The sequence below is a fragment of the Pollachius pollachius genome (genome assembly GCF_949987615.1).
Source record: "Pollachius pollachius genome assembly, chromosome: 19".
NCBI classification, from domain to species: domain Eukaryota; kingdom Metazoa; phylum Chordata; class Actinopteri; order Gadiformes; family Gadidae; genus Pollachius; species Pollachius pollachius.
Window position 1 is genome coordinate 11,741,230 of NC_136952.1, and position 20,792 is coordinate 11,762,021.

The 20,792-nt window shown below is 46.7% G+C and overlaps 1 protein-coding gene across 1 annotated transcript; it reads right to left on the reverse strand.

Annotated features, from left to right (window-relative positions):
• Positions 1-2,222: 2,222 nt before the first annotated feature.
• On the reverse strand, positions 2,223-20,229 carry ubald1a (UBA-like domain containing 1a). Its single transcript, XM_079756637.1, has 3 exons — positions 19,961-20,229; positions 19,251-19,310; positions 2,223-4,807 (listed from the first exon to the last, which is right to left on the reverse strand). The coding sequence occupies exons 1-3, from the start codon at positions 20,066-20,068 to the stop codon at positions 4,406-4,408; spliced, it is 570 nt and encodes a 189-aa protein (XP_079612763.1). The 5' UTR covers positions 20,069-20,229; the 3' UTR covers positions 2,223-4,405.
• Between the last annotated feature and the right edge of the window lie 563 nt (positions 20,230-20,792).

The following is a 20,792-nucleotide window of genomic DNA, read 5'->3' on the forward strand; positions in this document are numbered from 1 at the left end:
AGCATGCTAAAGCTAACAAGCTAGGGTGTTGCAAGGGCATTCGGTCGGGTCTCTAGGGCATTACTAGGGTTTTCTTGGTGCAGGGGCCCATTTCCCAACTGGATTGAAAGCCAAAAGAGGTTGGGATCCTAGGGAGGGGGAACGGCTAAGACACGATAGTCTATGTGAAATCAATGAAGCTATAAAGTTGTATATGTAAAAGGTATGCCTCTGATATACCCCTATTGATTCAATATTTCATATCAGCAGTCATCGGGCCCAGCATGTCCTCTGTGTCAATTCCATGAAAACCGTACGAGGAGATACGGGCCAACATCTATGCATGTGCAGTGTCATTTCTCTTTTATCTACCATCTCATGGGAACATGAGACACCGGGGCTGGAGAAGAAAACTCTTGAACCAGGAAAAACAATAGGACTGGCACCTTTAATCAGAATAAGATACTCAATGACAAAGAGGGTTTGCCTTGCAAGCCACAGTCATCATAATATGCAGGGTGGATTTCTAAACATGGGTTGGGATTTTTTACTGGTCTCATAAAAGATGTTGAGTGTTGTCATGGATTATCGCTTCAGTATGTAGCCCGTCAACTCTGCGTAACGAAACAACGCATCCCGAGTGATAAGGTCTCGCTGTGTGTATCGCCTACAATCTGTCTGCCTTTACACTGTCTCTCGGTCTCTAGTCTCGGTCTCTGGGCCTTGCGCCACCCAGCCAGTTAGCGATGTCTTTGTGGATTCACCTTTGTCCTATATAACATCCATCTAGCTGCAGCCTCTTTCTGTTGCAAAGCCAGACAGCCTCACCACCACCACCACCACCTTCATCACCACCTCCACCTCCACCTGTGGACAGACCGGGGCTGGAAGAGGTGCCAGGTTACAAACGCACCCAAAGACTCCCTGACTGTGCACACCCCCCGCCCCAGCCCAGCACTAGACACCACACACAGCGTCCTTCATTTTACCTCTACCTGGGTCTACCAGAAAGTCATTTAATTACCTTGAAACCCTAAAGCCCTCTATCACAGCACTACTAAATTAGCCCATGGGCCTAATAGAAGAACGTTTGTTGTACACAGTGAATAACAGACTCTATCTCTGTCAACCACAAAGTATGTGAAGACAACAATGTAAATGAAGTAAAGAAAAGCTGTAAGAAAGGTAAAGAATATGTAGCACTATGTAAGGAATTCAGAGGGCTTTATAACATGGTATTCATACCAAATTATATAAGTCATAGTAAGGCCTACTATTATTACTTAGAAGCTGCAGGAAATACCCTTTATACTATGGGTAGCCCTATAAACAGTTTAAAGACTCGCTAACCATGAAAACTCCTGGGAACGAGGTTACACTAAGCTGGTTAGAAATGCGACCTTGTAACCTGCTTTGCATATTCACTGGGACATGGCCCTGTACCCTGGTGTACCCCCTAGGTGTAGACTCCCGCATATTTGTTGTTGAATGCTTTGGGTGTTTCACTAACGCAATTTGGCCCGCACAGCCATAGCCTAGCCTCGCTGCGGTGCCAGGCTACGCGTTCACACACTCGCTGTGCCCTCACACACTGACAGACGGGGACAAAGAGATGGGCACCCGTCCACATTTGCTTTGCCGATCTACAATTACACACACACACATACACACACACAGACTCTTAATTTTCTGCAGTGGAGGAAGGGAGTTGAAGCGAGGGCAGAACAAGAACCTAGTGACCTTGCACTCACTCACCACCCACATCACCACTGGTATGTGTGTGTTTAACTGTGGTGTGTGTGTCTGTGTGTGTGTGTGGACAGCTGGTATTTGTTTGTGTTTATATCCAAGGACCGTTAAGTCATGGATACTGAAGACTGCCGAATTATATTCATTGGCCTTTAAAAACGTCTCTCTCTCTCTCGCTCGGCTGAATCCGTCCTTTCATCTTTTCATCGCCTTTTCACGCCTCTCCTCGCCGCGTCGACACATAGCCTGCTTATTTCTCACAGAGCGAGAGGGAGACTTTTTTATGTGTCGGAGTTAAAGCCGCAAAACAATTGTTTCCCCCTGTGGCTTGGTGTATACTTTGTATGCAAGATTCACAATTCTAAAAAGGTTTTTCTTGACTCCTGCAGCAGTGTTCACGTTTTACACTATTTTGATATGCAAGAATATGAACATGGAAGCAAAGATAGGCTACACGTGCGTCCACACACACACGTAATAGTAGTACACGTGTAAACTGATAGGTCGACATACGATATTTATTTAGGAACACAAAAATGATAAGTTAATTATCAGGTAGTCCACAAATATTGTGGGAATGGTATCATAGGGTCATACAAGAAGGGTGGGGAGGGGGACATACATGATAAACCGTTTAGGAACAATACCACCCTCCTACCCCACCCTGTTTCCCCCTTTCAAAATAAAACAACACCCTCCCACTTAAAAAAAACACTGTGATTTCACCAAATAAAGTATGGAGCATATGGAAAAGAATTAGTGAAGTCAGAATGAACAGCAACATCTTAAGTTCTCCTTTAATATATTTCTTAATCTTAATAACTTTTAAGTCTTTCCAGAAAAACTAATAACAGACTAATCAAAATATCTTTTTTTTTCCTTTTGCACATTTCAGAAATCAGGACAATCCCGTCCGAGAAACCTAAACGAGAACGGGAGGGACCTGCATCGTAGAAAATATTGCCATATATGTCAGGTGCTTCCCTGAAGTGTCCACACCCTCTTCTTAAGTACATTATGCAACTTCTTGAAGTGTTGCATAGCCAGTGTTACGTCCTCCAATCTCCTGATGATGCACATTATATAGAACGTTATATATTTTGATTTTCATTTTATATTCTATGGACCTCTGACATTTACGTCAGTTGCAGAATGGAGTCTTTGAGCTCTAGTTTAGACAGCTTCTCCCCTCCCAAGGAGGATGAAGGGAAATGTAGGCTAACACTGGGTGGGGGTGGGGGTGGGGCATGTCTAGGCTTCAGGTAAGTTTGCTACAAAGTGTTGAAAGAATGCATTGTTCAAAGGGGGAGTTTACAAAAACTAAGCAATGACAGTCCGAGCCCCTCCACCATCAGCTGCAGTTTTAGCCGTGTTTTGATTGGCTCCTTAAAATGAAAGATAGGAACAAGCCCGCCCACATTTCTAAACCACGTCCCATTCCCTCCTTCTAAAAAAACAACCAAGAAACAGTAAACCCCCGAACATGTAATATTACAAACTATATTATATGAAACAATGAATTTATTTTTTCTTTTAATAAAAACAAAACCCAAATCTTAAAAGTCCAAAAAGAGTCCAAAACAGGGGCAGATGTCGAAGTTGTTAAAAGTCCAGGTTTAAAACTGCTTAAGTCCTCTGCTGAAGGAGAAGCCATTGTAGAAGGAATCTATGTTTGTTTGTTTGTTTAGCACAATCTTTACGAAAGTGGCTGCTGCCTTCAAGAAACAGAATCCTTTAAAAAAACGAAACATGTGTCCGGTGTCCTTGTCGGCAACGGTTGGTTTAAGAATCCCTGATTGGCTGAAAGAAGTCAGGTGACCACCAGGTGAGGTAAGAAAATCCCACCTTGACAGTGGGGATGAAAAGTATGAAAGTTTCTTCTTACTGCTAGTGTGTGTGTGTGTGTGTGTGTGTGTGTGTGTGTGTGTGAATGTATGCATGCATGTGTGTATGTACACACATGTGTACTTGAGAATGAAACTTGATTTGAAGCTGACCACTCAGTAACATGCATACATGTGCACGCTCACATGCGTGCCAGAACAGAGTCAATCCAAACAGCGTAACCTGTGTGACCTCTTCCTGCACAGCAGTCTCTCAACACAGCGAGGGTGGAAAGACACACTGACTTCAAAATAAAAGCACAAATAAAAAAAGTTGGTGACGTCGCTGCCTGAGATGTTATCTGCCAAAAAATACATATTACACAGAATTCCTTGGCTGCGACCGTTGCTTTTTGTATTTTCTTTCTTTCTTTGTAATGTTTCCCATAACTATGCGTCATCTGAGAAAAGAAGTACAAATATTTCAGTTGCTTTCGTTACTATGTGTATGCATGTTTTCTTCCTTGTTTTTCTGGTACATAACATTTTGCATTGGTTTCATCCTTTTCTCTTGTCACAAAGTGTCCGTGTTACATTTATTTTCAGCTCCCTTGCCTGCGTTCGTCTTCCAATCCCGTGCTGTTACTTTGGAAGAAATAAAAGAGAAAAAAAAAAAATGGAACCCGCTTCCTTTCATTCTTCCATCGCCTCCCGACATCCTCCCGTCCCCCCCGTACCCGTCCCCCCCATTCCCAGAGTCCTCCCGAACCCCGTCCTCCACACCTGCCTCTCGATCACACAGGAAGGCGTGTTCCACGGTGGTGGGGGTGGGGGGCTAAGTCCCATCCAGGCGCTCATCTCTCCGCCTCCATGGCGACGCTGGCCTTCTGCTCGGGGCCGGCGTGCGGGCTGCCGTTCATGGCCATGGCCGGCCACCCGGGGCAGGGCCCCTGCGAGGGGGGCTGCCCCTGAGTCCAGAGGCCCTGCTGGGGCTGTGGGGCGTGGTGGTGGTGGTGGTGGTGCTGGTGGTGCTGCTGCTGCTGCTGGTGGTGGTGGTGCTGGGGCGCGGTCGCCGGGACCCCCCAGCCACCGCCGAACTGGGGAGGGGGCGGGGGCGGGGAGGTCGCCATGGCGGCAGACATGGAGCCGCCGCCGCCGCCGCCGCCGAAGCTCTCGGACGCCTTGAGGCGGGAGAACATGGTGAGCGTGTCCGGGAAGTTGGGGGGCGTGGCCGGAGTGTTGGCTGGCGTGCACATCTGGGACGGGGAGAGGAACAAGGTTAAGATAATTAAAATATTGATATAATACTGATATCGATGTCATTTAATCCCGCGTTTGTATTTTTTTTTAATAATGTTTTATTTAAGAAAATGGATTGCCTTTTTTTTTTTATTATGGGCACAACAGTGCAGAGAGGCAGGAGAAGAGAGAGACAGGCACAGGTAGCAGAGGTAGGATGGGCATCGAACCCAGGCCCTACCGGCCGTGCTGAAGTAGGCGTACTGCCTACACAGGGAGCATTACCGGGTTGAGTAGACCCCAGGGATCGGAATTTTTATATAGGATTTTTTTCCTGGATGCTTGAATCTTGAACCGGTTAGGCCCTCATGGCCAGCCCTTTGGGGACAACTTGTACTATATTGTGTTGACTGCAGCGTGTAGTGTGTTGGTCTTGTTCAATAAAGAGTACATCATCTGACTGCTTTAGGATTAATTCCTAATGGAAACAATAACAATTTTAATAATTAGAGGATGCTCGTACAATTAAAATAATTAGTTCCCTGAGAATCTGTTCCATATCCACGCAAAACTGGTGTAACTGAAATACCGAATCGAATCAGGTCCTTGTGAATCGGAGCCGGATCGATCTGGGATTATCGGGGGCGAAACCCTGACCTAATGAGTCCGCACATGTACGGTCAGTGCTGAAGTCATCTGTCGGAACACACTGAGTCACACTGAAAAGGGCTGGGACTTTGTTACATGGAAAACTTGAGATGGGGAGAGGAAGGGGAGGGAGGGGGAGGTGTTGAGCTAGGGGAGTCCCAGCCTTCTCTTTCCCAGAGCTCCTTAACCATAACATGATTGTCCCTCCTGGCCATCCATCTCGTTATTGTTCCCAACCTCCTTGTTTACATTCACTTCCTGTTTCATCAACAACGACCGCAAAGTGAAATAGGCCAACCCAACGCAAACACACACTCTCTCCCTCTTTGCTCCACAAGCTAGATTCCTGTTGGTGCGAAGAGGAAAAAAACAACACACACACACACACACACACACACACACACACACACACGAAAATCTGGGCTGGAACAACGCTAAGCTGCTAAATATACCACAGATCTGACGTGATAGATGTGATCGTAGGCTGTTTGATACGCTAACTAGCTGCTAGGTTAACTAGCAGCTAGCCTTACAGTCTGCCAGGTTAACTGTCTTATAATCACCAACTGAGACGTCCAAGTTTTCCTCTAATGTATTTTTGCTGAATCTTGAAAACTTGAACATTTTCAGAACTACTAACTACATATAACTAAAATGTTGCAAATGCAGATTTGCATAGGCAAAAGTGAAACTCAAAGGAAAGGGATGCATGCATTCACAGTTAATAGTATATCAGACAGTCAACACGGTCATCAATCTGGTTCTGACAATAAAGACCCACAGTGGTTTCTGGGACTTAGAGGCTTGGAGGTTTCACTGGGCTTCTCAGTACCGGTCCCAGAGTGAACACTTTGATGGATGATAGTTCTGTGATTATGGGATGAGCATTAGGGTCACATAATGTCTTCTTCGTGTATTTAAAGCACACAGGAAACTTTTAATGAACAGCTAAGCATGGCTCATACAATTACACCAAACCACGCACTTCATAGTAGGAAAAAAGCATTTAATCCTGCCTTCAGCTCGAAACCCGACCGTCCCTCCCTGATCCACACATGGTCCGACGTGTTAGTTATTTTTCTTGCAGAAGAAAAAAAAAAAATAAAATCTAAAATAACTTTCTCCAAAACGTATAGACTTTCTTCGAAACCGCATTCCAAGATATTCACGGCAGAGTACCAGAAACCTTCCATGTTTCCAGTTGCCTGGTAGGAGGAATTCTGTCAATGTGTGTACAACTGGGGACCCAAAGGCCTACTGGAGGCTCGGGTTGGGCTAGTCTGTCAGGACAACCAGCAGCGCTCGCCCCCCCATCACGTCTCGTCCACGTTTGCCAGGGTGAAACCAGACCACCTTGCCCCCTAAAAGTGCTGCCGTGTGCAAGCTCGGCGTCTATAAATACAGCCCTGGAGCCTGGGAGGGTGCGGACTGGCCCATCCGGACATGGGGCCTGAGGGGTGGGGGGGGGGGGAGGTTCTGGGTGAGATTGTTGTGAGAGGTAAGCGTCGTCCTCAACGCCCTTCAGACAGGAAGCGCCGGCTCATATCTCGGATGCCACTTCCTGTGGGGGGGGTGGGGGGGTGGTAAAGAGACACTCTGGAATACCAGAGTGACCTCCAGAACACCAACACTTCCTGTTCTTTTGGGGGGGGGGGGGGGGCAGGTGGGAGCCAGCGAAAGAAGACACTACTTGGTCCCACTTGGCTCAGGTATGGCCGACACGGTGGAGAGAAACGCTATCTTCTTCTGTGGTGCATTTCTGCAATGAGACCCTCAAGGGGGGCTTAGTTCTCATAAACACCTCCTCCTCAAAGTGACAACTGCCAGTAAACCAGGAACTGCCTGACTATAAATACACTGGCCAGGTATGCATACATTTAGAAGTCGGTTGCCTTCGTTTTTTCGGATAATACGTTAAAATAATAATAGAGAGGGCTGCGCCCAGCAACAGCAAAACACCAAATACGGAAATAATTATTTATGAAAAGGAAAACGACCAATGCAGAGCAATAAGGAGAGAGGCGTGTAATTCAATTATCGTTCTATTCCAGGCATATCATAAGGATGTAGTCCGGCCACCGATTTGTTTTTACTAAAATGCTATCTGCCATTTTATTGACTACACTTCATAGTCAAAGTTCAACATTGTTTTGAACCAGAAGTTGTTTGGAAATACCAAGGTGTGTGTGTGTGTGTGTGTGTGTGTGTGTGTGTGTGTGTGTGTGTGTCTGTGTGTCTGTGTGTGTGTGTGTGTGTCAACTCCCAGCACAGGGGTGATGAACAGGCTGCATGCAGATTATCTTAAGAACAACGGCAAGGGACCTACAGCAAGGGATTGTGGGAAGGGGCAGACCGGTTGGGACTCAATTCTGATTGGCTTAGAGCGGGCTGAAGGGATCACGCTGTGTCTGCCACGGTGAACCCTTCAATGTTCACGTCACGTCGCACGCAATGAACACCATGTTGGCACCGAATGTATGTCGTCTGTCACGTGAGCGCGCACACACACACACACACACACACATACAAAAACCAACTTACATAAAACACTCATAACGGATACATTTTGACGCAGCGTAAATTCCTCCTCATGCTCTCGTCCATCAGAGAGACAAACAGAGAGAACCAACAGAGAGAGAGAGACTGTTTTCCAACCAGAGGCGAGAGAGGTGTGGTTGCCATAGGGACAGTGACTGAGGGGATGGTGGTGAATTGGTGGTACTTGAAGCCCAGCTTCTCACAGACTGAACATGGCTGGCAGGAAGCTGGAGAAAACTTTAAAACGTGGGTGTGTGTGTGCGTCTTTCTGTCTGTCTTTGATCATTAAGTTGACTGAGGCTGTGCTTCCAGTCTTCTTCCGTAAAATGGCTTTGAAATCATATGTGTCTCATGTGTATGTATTTGATTGTATTTGCATTCGCGTATGCATGCCTATGTAAACATGTTTTTCCATGCTTTCCGGTGGATCTCCCCAGGGCCTTGCTGGATATAACCTCCTCCATCTGTGACATGGGTACAGCCTAACCCCAGCGCTACTAACAGTGATCCTGTTGTTGCCTGTTAGATTCTGCCCATCCAACTCCCTTGTTAAGTATCCTTCACCATTGACATTTCATATGAGAAAAGGGTACGGATTTATAGAGAGGCAGAAGGGAAAGGTTAAGACCATAACGTTTATTACCTCACCTAACAACAAGACATGACAATTTCACTTGTTTCTGAAAGATTTCGTCTTTATGTAGGGAATGGCGGACTGCTATTCTGGCACCTACTGAACAAGGGATTGCTTTTTTGGCACAGACCAATTAAAGAAGCTCCCCTCCCAACTGCCTTTTCTTGAACACTTGAACCTGATTTAAGACTTGTGGTTTGCTTTGCAATTCTCTGACAATCGATTGGAGAGTAACACATCGTTCATAACTTGTTCGTGTTTGCCTCTTTTCAACTGTCACCTTCTTTGAACCCGTAATTCTCCTCAGTCGGCGGCTTGTTGCCATGGAAGCACATCACCACGACCTTGCTGTCTTGTACGTGTGAGAGACAGGCTTTCAAACACTTACCCATCAATCCCTACTAATTGTCAATGAGCAATGTGACTTTTTTCCCGAGCATTTCTCTTGTGACACTGCTTCCGGGTCAAACTGCTGAAAACAATTTCTTCCTGCCTCCTTCTCTTTGCTCGTCCACTGTGTGTGTGTGTGTGTGTGTGTGTGTGTGTGTGTGTGTGTGTGTGTGTGTGTGTGTGTGTGTGTGTGTGTGTGTGTGTGTGTGTGTGTGTGTGTGTGTGTGTGTGTGTGTGTGTTTGATGTCCTTTGGGGAGAAAAATCAAACCGGAGGAAAGAGGTACGACGGCCAGCGAGGACGAGGACATCTGGAGATTAGAAGACTGGCTATTGGAACGCGCCCTGGCACACTGTTCATTCTCTCAAGCTGTCGGACGTTAAGAGAGCGGAAGTTGACGACCAGCTCCAAGGAGCCCGATATACTGGGCCAACAACAGCAGAAGACAGTGGTTATACTGGGCAGTTCCCTCGGTGGGACTGGAAAATGGTAGTAGTGCGGTTGTATTGGTCGGAATCCTATGGCATAGCCGATGAATTCCCATGTCGCAGCGCTACGAGAAGCTCACCATCAGAGCTGCACGTCAGCGGAAAAGTACGGCTAAGTGTGTGCGGTGACGGGGGCTGCATGGGCACTGGGCAAGTCCAGAGAACCTTTTTCTGAATAACGAAATGAAAAGAATTTCGCCATGAAAAAATAAAAAGGTATGTCAAGAACAAGGGGAGTAAGTCAACACCCTCTCACATTAGTGCCAGTGTTTGTATCAAGCCCGGACTAGTTTAATACCATAGCAAGCAGGGTAGGGTACACCCTGTGCTGGTACCACAGTGGACCCGATGTTCCTCAGCCTTCACCGACTACACAGGTTGCCAAGAGTAGAAGGTGTACACATCTGCAATGCATGCATATCATATTTCTGTAAGGATCTCTTTACAGGAACATGGCATCGTCTAGGAATTTGGACGATCGTTCATTTGACGTTCATCTTGGAAATCGCGCGGCCGTGCTTTACTTTAAATTCCTTAATTTTCGAACTGAGTCTTCAGTTCAGTGTTGAGTGAGAAATACTAAATAATAAAGGAGTTTTTCACTGATTAGATTTGACAGGTTAGGCCAGGTCAAGTGCACCACAAACCTCCCTTTTGGCAGGATTGTTCCAGACATCTTTTGGTGCATGTGACAGAAAATGGCAATGCTGAAAGTAAATCAAACAGCCATGCTGTCAATACCAAAGGTACTGGCTGGTACAATGTCCTGACTTAAGAAAAAAACGAAGATAAAAATAATAAAAAGTACATGGAAACGACAAAAAGGAAAAGAAGAAAAAGGGTTAAAAAGGAGGTGGAATCTAACCATAAATCTAGCCCAGAAGATGGAGGACATGATCCAGAGATCATGGATGTAGGGGGGATGAGTTTTTTGTTCGACAGAACCGGTCTGTAGAGGGTCATAGATGGACGGGTCCTGCAGGGGAACCGGCTGGGGGAGGATTAACTCTCCGGGATTCAGCCGGCCTCATGAATGTTTAAACAGGGAGTGTTTCGCTAGGTGTTAGCATTAGCCCGCATGTCGCAGTAGGGCAACTCCTCTGACGAGTAACAGTTACAAACCCGGGGGGGCAAGCTAACTATGCAAACAATGCAACGAGAGCAGGGAGATGACAAAGGAAGTGAGATGGAGCTGCGATCCCCACGACAGACTGTGACTAACAGGTTCGAGGGGGGTAGAGGAGAGCCACTGTCTGGGTGTTCTGTACAATGAGCATCACACTTCATGTTTCATAATGGGGAGAGGGGGGGAGGGGACTCACAGCTTATCACGAGCCGAGTGCTTGCAAACTCGGCTACTGTAGCCTGCAGAACGTAAATAATAGGATTATGGCACATAAAACAACGTGCTCCTCTCTATCACGTCACTCCTTCTGAGATATGGCAGTTGGGGGAATGGGGGGCATAGGTCACACAAACTAAAAGGAGGTAGACAGCTGTTCCTGAAGGTTTGATAGAAAACCCCAAACACCTTTTCAACCAAGACAGCTGAGTCCGTTACATATACACATATATGTGTATATGTTTGTGTGTGTGTGTGTTCGCAATGTTCTATGTGGGCCTTTGTTGATCATTACCCAGACTATTCTCTGTGTGTTGAAACCTTAGCGAGAGAGCGAGAGACAGCCGGCAATAACAAGAGAGAACCCGAGAGGAGCGTGCTGTATTTGCCTGTGTGTGCGCGGTGTACTGTACTGTTTCAGCGACCTAACCTCACCCACACAAAGGAAGCCCGGCACAAAATAATGCCCAAACAGAGGGACAATGGATGACGGAAAATCCGCACACAGATCTAGAAACTCAGATCGCTGTTTACCAACACATGGAGCAACCGCCCCAGTTACAATGTCAACACGGCGCTCTGCCTTCTTGCACAACACAACAACTGGGGAGTGCTCACTGCCAAGACCGTTGACTGCTGGATGATTGAAGAGCAGCGCTTTCTGTTCTGAGCAGGGTTCGCTTGTTTAGCTGCAGCCTCAGTTGGGAGATCACAGTGAAATATTAGCACTGTATGCCGGCCGGTTCCCGAGATGGACATAAGCATGAGCGAAACATGGAACAATGCTGTCTTTCTTTCAGAGTGGTACGCGCACACTCACACGCATACACTAGCTACATCCGATGGCTTTAGGAAATCAGAGCAGTCATGGTAGATAGTGGGACTGTGTGGGACTTTGTTGGGACTGTGTGTGAGTTTGAGTGTGAGTGTCAGTGTGTGCAAGTCTTTCCTAACCCATGTGTCTGCGTGAAACCCAACTCAGGTCATAAACACATCTGGACTTTCAAACACTCCCACATGGATTCTTTGTCTGGGTGTATGTGTTATGTTTGTGTGTGTGTGTGTGTGTGTGTGTGTGTGTGTGTGTGTGTGTGTGTGTGTGTGTGTGTGTGTGTGTGTGTGTGTGTGTGTGTGTGTGTGTGTGTGTGTGTGTGTGTGTGTGTGTGTGTGTGTGTGTGTGTGTGGTTTGTGTTCTGGGAAGCTCTGCTCCTGGAAAGACGCATGGCAGCATGCTGGAACATGCTGAGCACAGGCCAAACCTCTTCAGATGTGGCTCCCTGCCTGGCATGGCTGCAGAAGGCGTGTGCACATCAACACACACCCACACTCACTTCTTAAGCTTAGATTCCACTACTCCCACACATGCATACTTCTTAAGCTTAGATTACCCCCCCCCCCACACACACACACACACACACACACACACACACACACACACACACACACACAAATAAATAAATAACCTGGATTGCTCTGATAGTGATCATAATAATCACCTCCATTTCGCTGAGTAACAGTCTGCAGCGGGACTTGTGTCTGTTGCCACGGAGACACAGAGTGTTTACACACACACACACACACAACCGAGCTGATGCCACCACATACCTGCCGTGGTTCTACCCTGTAGGTCTGTGCTGTACTACAGACCCTGCTGTGACCCACCCTGTGGGGCTGCTCTACTGCCCCCCACATCGGCCCCCCCAGCTACGCGCCCCTCCGCCTGGAGGTTGGTCCTGGCCGTAGATAACGTGGCCATGCTTCGGTTTCTGACGGTCATCAGCCACCGCATCAGTAATGTGGACATGGTGATGGAGGAGGCGGAGGGACATAATCATAAATCATATTTATGATTATGTTAATTTTTTTCTTAAGCAATTGCCATTCAACATACATTATAGACATGTAATTTGATCATTATTTTACGTTACTCTTACACTACTTCTTTCTCCCTTCATCAGTGTGTGTGTGTGTGTGTTTGTGTGTGTGTGTGGCAACGGTGGTTGGAACAGACAGCGAAGAGGCAAAGGAGAAGCAGACAGACGGTGTTGTCCTGCTGACATGATGTATCACAGTAATTATATACCCCTCCACATAAACACATACACACACACACATTTAAAGAACAGGAAAATGGCTGATAGGCTGAATAAGTGAAAGGGATGGGGCGAGGGAGAAAATAGGTAGTGATGCACTCCAATTAACCACACACACACACACACACACACACACACACACACACACACACACACACACACACACACACACACACACACACAAACACACACACACACCAGGGGCTAAACCCGGTGCCAGGAACCCTTAAACCCAAACCCTAGAGTTTTACAAGTTCTTCCTACTGTGCCGCCTGCGGTTTCCCGTATATTACCGGCCAACAGCAGCATGGGCCACCAGTGGCGGCCCCAACATGGCCGACGGGCCCTTCTAATCACAGGGCCACTGGGTTCTAGCTCCAACAGAGACGGATCCCAGAGGAAACCAGACACAGCAGCCTCCCTTGTCGGACCGCGACGTCATCGCGTACAACATCTCTTAATCACAGGGCGGAGGTGGGGGAAGGGTTTCAAGGGGAGGGGGGGTGAATTAGAAAGGGATTCAGTGGAAAAAAATCAAATGAAAATCTGTCGGAGCAGGATGTGGAGGAGGGCGTGAATCGGTTGGTTTACGGTGGGCCATGATTCCGCAGATTCCAGATTCCGTCGAGGATAACCACGAACGACCCTCAGAAGCATAGGAGTCTGCAGTCCGCCTGTACGCACCCTAGATGCCCTGACTCCTAGTGGCACACACAGGAGCAACAAATATCCAGCATCACTCCTAGATTCTTTGGATCAATGCCTCCATTACATGGCCGAATAAAATACTCCACTTACATAGTCTTTAAAGGTCCCATGGCATGCTACTTTATGGATGCTTTTTCCCCGAAATTCAGCCGTGGTGCAGAATTACCGCCACTACGAGCTTGTCACACATTGAGCTTTCCCCAAACGCGCCGTTTTGGTGTCTGTGGTGTTAATGCCAATGAGGAGGAGAGAGGCGGGTCAAGGAGGAGGGTGGGGGTGTGGCTCTGAGCAGCTTGCGGCCACGGTACCCCCATGGACCTATTAAAGAGGCTACCATGCGCTCTGTTTACAGTGGATGTACCGCAATGGCGAGGCGCACACAGCCTTTGGCCGTGTTCTGTAAATATTCTAGAACACTCCGGGTGCTCTGGCGGGAGTCCTGGAGCTCCATATCTAAAGAATATCATATAATACATAGATATCTATATCATATAATACATATTATCACGGCCAAAAGCTGTGTGCTCCTCTAGACGATATTATGAATCACAAACGACTGCGTCGGGTTCTCCGACGTCTCTGGTTCTTCCACGTCCACATCAATCTGAAGTAGGCTGAACCGCGCGCTGCCGGCCGCCCGCTGCCGGTGGTGCTTCGCGGCGGTGGTGCCTCGTGGCAGCGGGCGGCGGGCAGCGGGGCTCCGGCGGGAGACACTCGGGGGCAACAATCCCTTTCTCCTCCATGTCGCGGTTCATGTACTTCAGGGAGTCAAAGCCAAAGTTCCTTTCCGCCAATTCCTTCTCAACCATGGCTGACATAACCCGAACTACAGTCTCGTTGTGGAAACACCAAAGACGTCAGAGAACCGAGGTGTTGTGCGCCATAACACCAACAGCAGAACGGTTATCCAAATAACAAAGAAGTGTACAACACTTGCGTTACAGTGTATGTAATCACACACACACACACACACACACACACACACACACACACACGGCACTCGCACGGTCGTAGCTCATTGTCTCATTGTCAGGCAAAATTCTCTGGGCGGGCGAGGCAGAGTAAGGGGAGGTAGCTTGGCCCCTTATGACGACATAGGGGGCCACATTCTAAATCAGCACGCTTGAGCTTCCATTTTTTTCAAAGGCGAGCAGGATACCTAGTGCTCGTTTTACACCGAACGCAAGTTTTAGCCACTGGGGGACGATAGACAGGCTAGGGGAACTCATATTAATGTTAGAAAACCTCATAAAGTGAGATTTTCATGCCATGGGACCTTTAAGTGTCTTATAACAAAGACAGTTAAAGCTTGCCTCACATCTTTAATGTGTTGCGATAAACAGACGAAGACATAACCGGGGGCAGGGGTAAAGGTCATAGCAACACAGAGCACCAACAACACTAAGTGACTAAGAGTCAATGGGAACTGGTTCGGTGGTTTTGCTTTGTTGAAGAGTGTGCAGAAGAATATTTGACTGTTGATGTAACGCAACTCAGGAGGAAGTTAAGGGAAGTGAAGCTATACAAGAAGTCTTGTTGTGACGAGCTCTTTCCATTCCAGCTTTTGGTTGGTTTTACTTTGAGTGGATTGGAAAATGGGCTGAAATAGGATAATCTATGGACTCAGGATTGAGTGTTAGGGGAAATGCTTTTCCAATTCTTCTTTGTAATAATAACAAGGCTTAAGGGAGGGAAAGCAGATGAGTAGTGAGGTAGATTATTCCTTATCACTTATGGTATCAGGGCCAGCCACAGTCATCATATTACAACAGTGGAAGTCAGTTGGCTTGGGCCACTTCCTGGTTCACAGTCACATGATGATTCATTCATTTGAATGTGGCCTACAGGACCCACACAAGGAGATATGGCTGAACACACACCCAGACACCCACCCACACTCACGTGTCATGGCAACAGTGAAAAGAGAGAATTAAAGCCAGAGAGAGACGGTGAGAGAACAAAGCTAAAATAAATAAACATGACCAGGGAAGACAGAGATAGAATCTGAGAGAGAGAGAGACGCTTTCTTTCCTCTTTTAACCCAACTATAGCCACAATCCTATTCACAATCAGACCGTGAAAACAAGTATGGTGAAAAGCATATCCTTGGGGGAAAACAAAAATGCTGCTTGTTGCCAGCAAGACATGTCCTCTAGTCTCATAACCTCAGGGACAACCAGGGAGGTGCCTCAATATAACCAGGACAACACCTAGAATTACTGTTCTCATGTACTATAACTGTTTTCATTGTGTATTGTTGTTATTTTATCACTGTACTAAAACATACTATGTATAGTATAGCTGCTGTTTTGCTTTGTAAATTGTAAGCCTTTTTCATGCCAATAAAGGCCTTGAACTTAATTGAGAAATACAAAGAGAGAGAGAAAGCCCTTCCTCTGCATGAGCTGTGTGTGTATGTGTGTGTGTGTGTGTGTGTGTGTGTGTGTGTGTGTGTGTGTGTGTGTGTGTGTGTGTGTGTGTGTGTGTGTGTGTGTGTGTGTGTGTGTGTGTGTGTGTGTGTGTGTGTTGCTCGAAATAAGCCTAATAGCCGGACAGGGCGGCCACTGACTTCCAGAGCCCCTATTAGTTAGTGAGTCCAGGACTGCTGACATTTCATTTCAGGACGGTCTTCAACACGACTGGGATGCAGTCAGAGGGCCTGCACTCAGCCACACCACCAACGCACACATTAACAAACTGCGTGCAACTGCAGAGCGGGTTTACACACACACACACACACACACACACACACACACACACACACACACACACACACACACACACACACACACACACACACACACACACACACACACACACACACACACACACACGAGAGAGGGTGAGGATAGGGAGAGATGAAGAGTTTACAATGCGTGCCGGTGCTGAGAATGCAGCTGGCTGCTCCTATGCCTCTGGGATTGTCCCCAAAGAGGAAACAATATTAAAAAGAGCTTAGAGCTCAATCTGCCGTGTTTTAAAGCGCTGCACACAGTACGCAGCCGCGGGGCAAAGGCAGGGCCTACAGCACCCACACATGAATGGATCTGTTTTGGATATAAAAACATCCTCCAACAATATCCGTGAAGACGATGCTGTGGCTGTTCACTACAGCTAGACGGTAAACAGGGCAATAGGTCGTCGTTTCCAAGGAGGCTCCTCACTTTATTTATATTCATTCATTCATTTTGCACAAGGAACTTTTATCGACTGACAGTGAATTCTTATACATGTCATTAAGGAGCCGAGGCCTACAAAAGGTAGGCAGTGTGTGTACACTGATGATCAGTCCCAGTACCCAACAACTGGGCTAGGTCTAAGGGGCTAGCACTCTCCTGCTGGCCCCGTTGGCCATTTTGAGGGCAACACTGAGACATTGTACTGGACTAGGTGAGGTGGCCGTTGGTTCGCACCGTGGGAGCCTCCCAGCGCGGGGGTCGTGGGTTCAAACCCCCTGACAGAGGCCCCGTCTGTTGCGGAGCATGCATGGGGTCTCCTCCCGGTTTACATAGGCTCTCTAAGGGTGGCAGCATGAAGCTTTCCCTACCATCCAGAGAAGCGCAGGTTAGTGGTGCTTCTCTAGGAGAGCCTGCCATGGTACAACAGCACGTTTCAGACAGTGTCTATGTGAAAATGGTGAACGTTTGTAATGATTTCCCTCTGAGCTGACTTCACTACACTCCAACATCACTGGAGGGGAAGAGGAGGGGAGGGGGGGTCCTCTAATCAAAAGGCTGCTGTTCAAAAGGCTGCATGACAGTTTGTTGCATGAGTGCGTCTTCCAGAATTCATTGACCCGAATCAGTGCTGTGGCTGGGCTAACCTATAGAAGACCCACAGGATCATCTCTCCCTCTGTGATGCCAAAATAAACGCCTCATAAGACATCCACAACGCAGGACCATTTGGAACACATAAACAAACAAAGAATATGGCCGTTGTTGTACAGATCTGCCTCCATGACGTCTCCAAGCTGACAGCTGGCTCACCTGTTAACTCGACTTAACTTCAAGGCCGAGAGAGAGAGAGAGAGAGAGAGAGAGAGAGAGAGAGAGAGAGAGAGAGAGAGAGAGAGAGAGAGAGAGAGAGAGAGAGAGAGAGAGAGAGAGAGAGAGAGAGAGAGAGAGAGAGAGAGAGAGAGAGAAAAGTGGATTAGGTGTGAACACCAACCGACACTGCAGACAGCTGAACAACGAGAAGTCTGGACACGTTGGCCTGCGGTAGCTAGTGTGTAGCCTTGGTACCACACCGGGTTACACACAGAAAGTACACACACACTTGTAATTAGAGACGTTTAACACCTTGCCAAACATGGATACAAATCTTTTTTATACATCTGGCAGTAGTCAGAGCAAACAGCCATTTTAATTATTCCCATTCTGCAGTTATCAGGTGTTATTGACGCAGAGCTGTCGTCTGTACCGTGCTTAGATGACGTTGGGGCTAATTATTGACTCTGTAAATTAAAAGCCTCTCAGGCGAGACATTGTGCCTGGGCTCAAAAGCAGAGCAGAGCTCTTATTTTGATATTTACTCGACCTTTGATACCGGCCGTTTGGAACTAGGAAATAAGCCCAGCAGGAAGTTGAACTTGTCCCATTTTATTTTTTATTCCTTTGTTTAATTCAGTGTGTCCATCACATAATAAAGATAGGGCAAAAACCATGAAGCTTAGCTGGAGCAAAACCATTGTCCTCTTTATATTTTCCTGTATTCCCTCCCCTTTGTTGCAAGTATTTGCAATATACAGACATGCAAACACGTTGTTTGCCATATTTGACAATTTAGACCATATCCATCTGCCCCCATTTCCCTTGATGTTAACAGCTGCTAGGAAGCAGATGCTAGGAGAGAGAGAGAGCCGTCATTATGTCCTCCAACTTCCTGAATACCGTTTGTGTTTCATAATATTCAACCCGTGCTATGCATGACTGACTGCACAGTGCTCAGGACTCTCCGCTACGGCAGGCCTACATTAAGTCACACATAACAGCCTCATGTAGGACTATGTCAGCAAGAATCACTTCATAATACATCAAGAAGATAAAAAGCTAAGTCGCATGAAGCAAATTCCGCGACGGGGCCGTTACAAAAAATAACACAGCAGCTGCCCTTTTCCTGGAAAGATTTTTTTTCTTTACTTCCACCGAATCGAGGGGGGGGCGGCGGCGGCTTCCTTCCGTTTTGCAATACCCACACAGTTATCATACAATACGATGCATATAAACACAATAACACGGTGATCAACAACTAATATCCTAATGCCCTACATATTACTACCGAGTCTTTTGTTCTAATTCTGTGTCTCCCTTTCATCCCTTCTGACTGATAAACACACACACAGGCTCACTGTGAGCGATGCTGCTGCTGCTGCATGCCTGCCTGTGTTTATTTCTGGAGCCGCACAACATGGCCGAGATGTGCTTTGTTATTGTTAGCACATCATCATCATCATCATCATCATTCCCGGATTGTATTGGCTAGTTGTGCCTTTCTGTCGTAACATAAATCAATCTAAAAGAGCAATAGAAACACAGCGCTGGTGTACAGTATTACATGTTACAACACGACGAACCACACGATAACAATCACAAACCAGCCGTCGTTGTTGGTACACTTACCATTTGATGATGATGGCCGTATGGGATATTTGTTTCTTGAAAAAAGGCACTGAGGGCAGTCTATAATAAACAAACAAAGGGCATCAATCACATTTCAATCGAACCAATTGATACACACCCGTAAAGAGGGCATTCATCAATGTACTGACACCCAGAGAATGTGATATAACAGAATGAGCACTTGCAAAAAGCATGCAAATGCTCCAATTTCATTAACCAAGATTGCATTTTGTTCGATCGTCTCATTTTAGTTTCCAGCTGACTACACATCTATGTAGGCTAGTCGATACAAAGCAGCGGTCATCTTTATTGCATAATAGCATTTGCTAACCTAGCCTGTACATGGCTGTCATTTGGCGGATTATAGTATTTAATCTGGAGTCAAATCTAATTGGATATTGGCGCTGGTACGTTTTCTCTACAAGTCCATGCATTATACATTGCATACATGCCACACGGGACCCAAATACTGTCATACGAATACATGTATTTGGGTCTTAAGTGAACCAACGTGTGCATGTAAAGTTCGGCATTTAGACGTGAATCACACAAAGATCAGATTGTACTATCATTCACGGTGGATGGTGATGCAATGCTGAACATGGCGACAGACAGACCGACGCGGCCGTCGGTAAACACTAACGGGCAGGCAGACATAAACATCACAGCAGCATCTCGCTGTCCTCGTCGACTATTGTAAAGTCCTTTACCTCAAATTGCCAATGTGCCGCTTGCAAAAGCTGCTTCGCTTGGTCCGCCGCACAACCCGCCGCCAGGACGAACTGGTTGATCATAACTTGATGCTTGAGTTCATCCATGTTTTAACGACGATGGTGTCCTACTCGCGGCTAGCAGTGGAGCTTCTTTGAACTCTATTTTGTGAGTTTTATTACTCTCCTTTTCAGCCTCAGTCGTCCACCATTACAGCCGGTTGAGCAAACACAAATATTTACTGTAGGAGCGGTGGCGTAAGGAGCACCCGGTGATTGACAGCAGAGTACAGCCAATGACCGAAAAGCAACGCTGGTGGGATTTGTATGCCGAAGGACGGATGCTGCGATTAAGAGGAAACCTATCCGTTTAATGCCACGCCATTTGATGAATCCAGGCATAATTCATCCCACTTATTTATTACAAATTATATTTACAACGATATGATGCACGTGGAAATAAAAACAATGTCTTATTTGCGGGTTTCCTCCTTGAGAATTCTCCTAAATAGTTTGTTTTGGACTACAAGTACCGTGATGCCACGCTTTGTTTGTAAAGTTCCAGGTGGGCGGAATTTTTGTGAATGACAGATGCTCTTGTCCAATTCCCCGCCGCGCTGTGTCACTATCTGGCCAAATATGGTAAACAAATCCACAAACGCCAATTGCAACAAGACAAACGCGCCCTGGCTGCATTTAGAAAAGTGTGATACATCTGCGTATTATCGCCGTGGATGGAGCTTATATTTTGTGTAATGCAAATCAATACATTGTTAGGCTTATAATCATTTGGAAAGGGTAATGGTAAGGAAACGCTAAGGTGCGTTCTTTT

Bases quoted from the DNA above. Each gene is read 5' to 3' on its own strand.
- ubald1a (XM_079756637.1), bottom strand. From the start codon at position 20,068: ATGGATGAACTCAAGCATCAAGTTATGATCAACCAGTTCGTCCTGGCG. The intron at 19,311-19,960 runs GTAAAGGACTTT...TGTTTATTATAG, and splicing joins CGGCACATTGGCAATTTGAG to ACTGCCCTCAGTGCCTTTTT. The intron at 4,808-19,250 runs GTAAGTGTACCA...TCCCCGTCCCAG, and splicing joins ACGGCCATCATCATCAAATG to ATGTGCACGCCAGCCAACAC.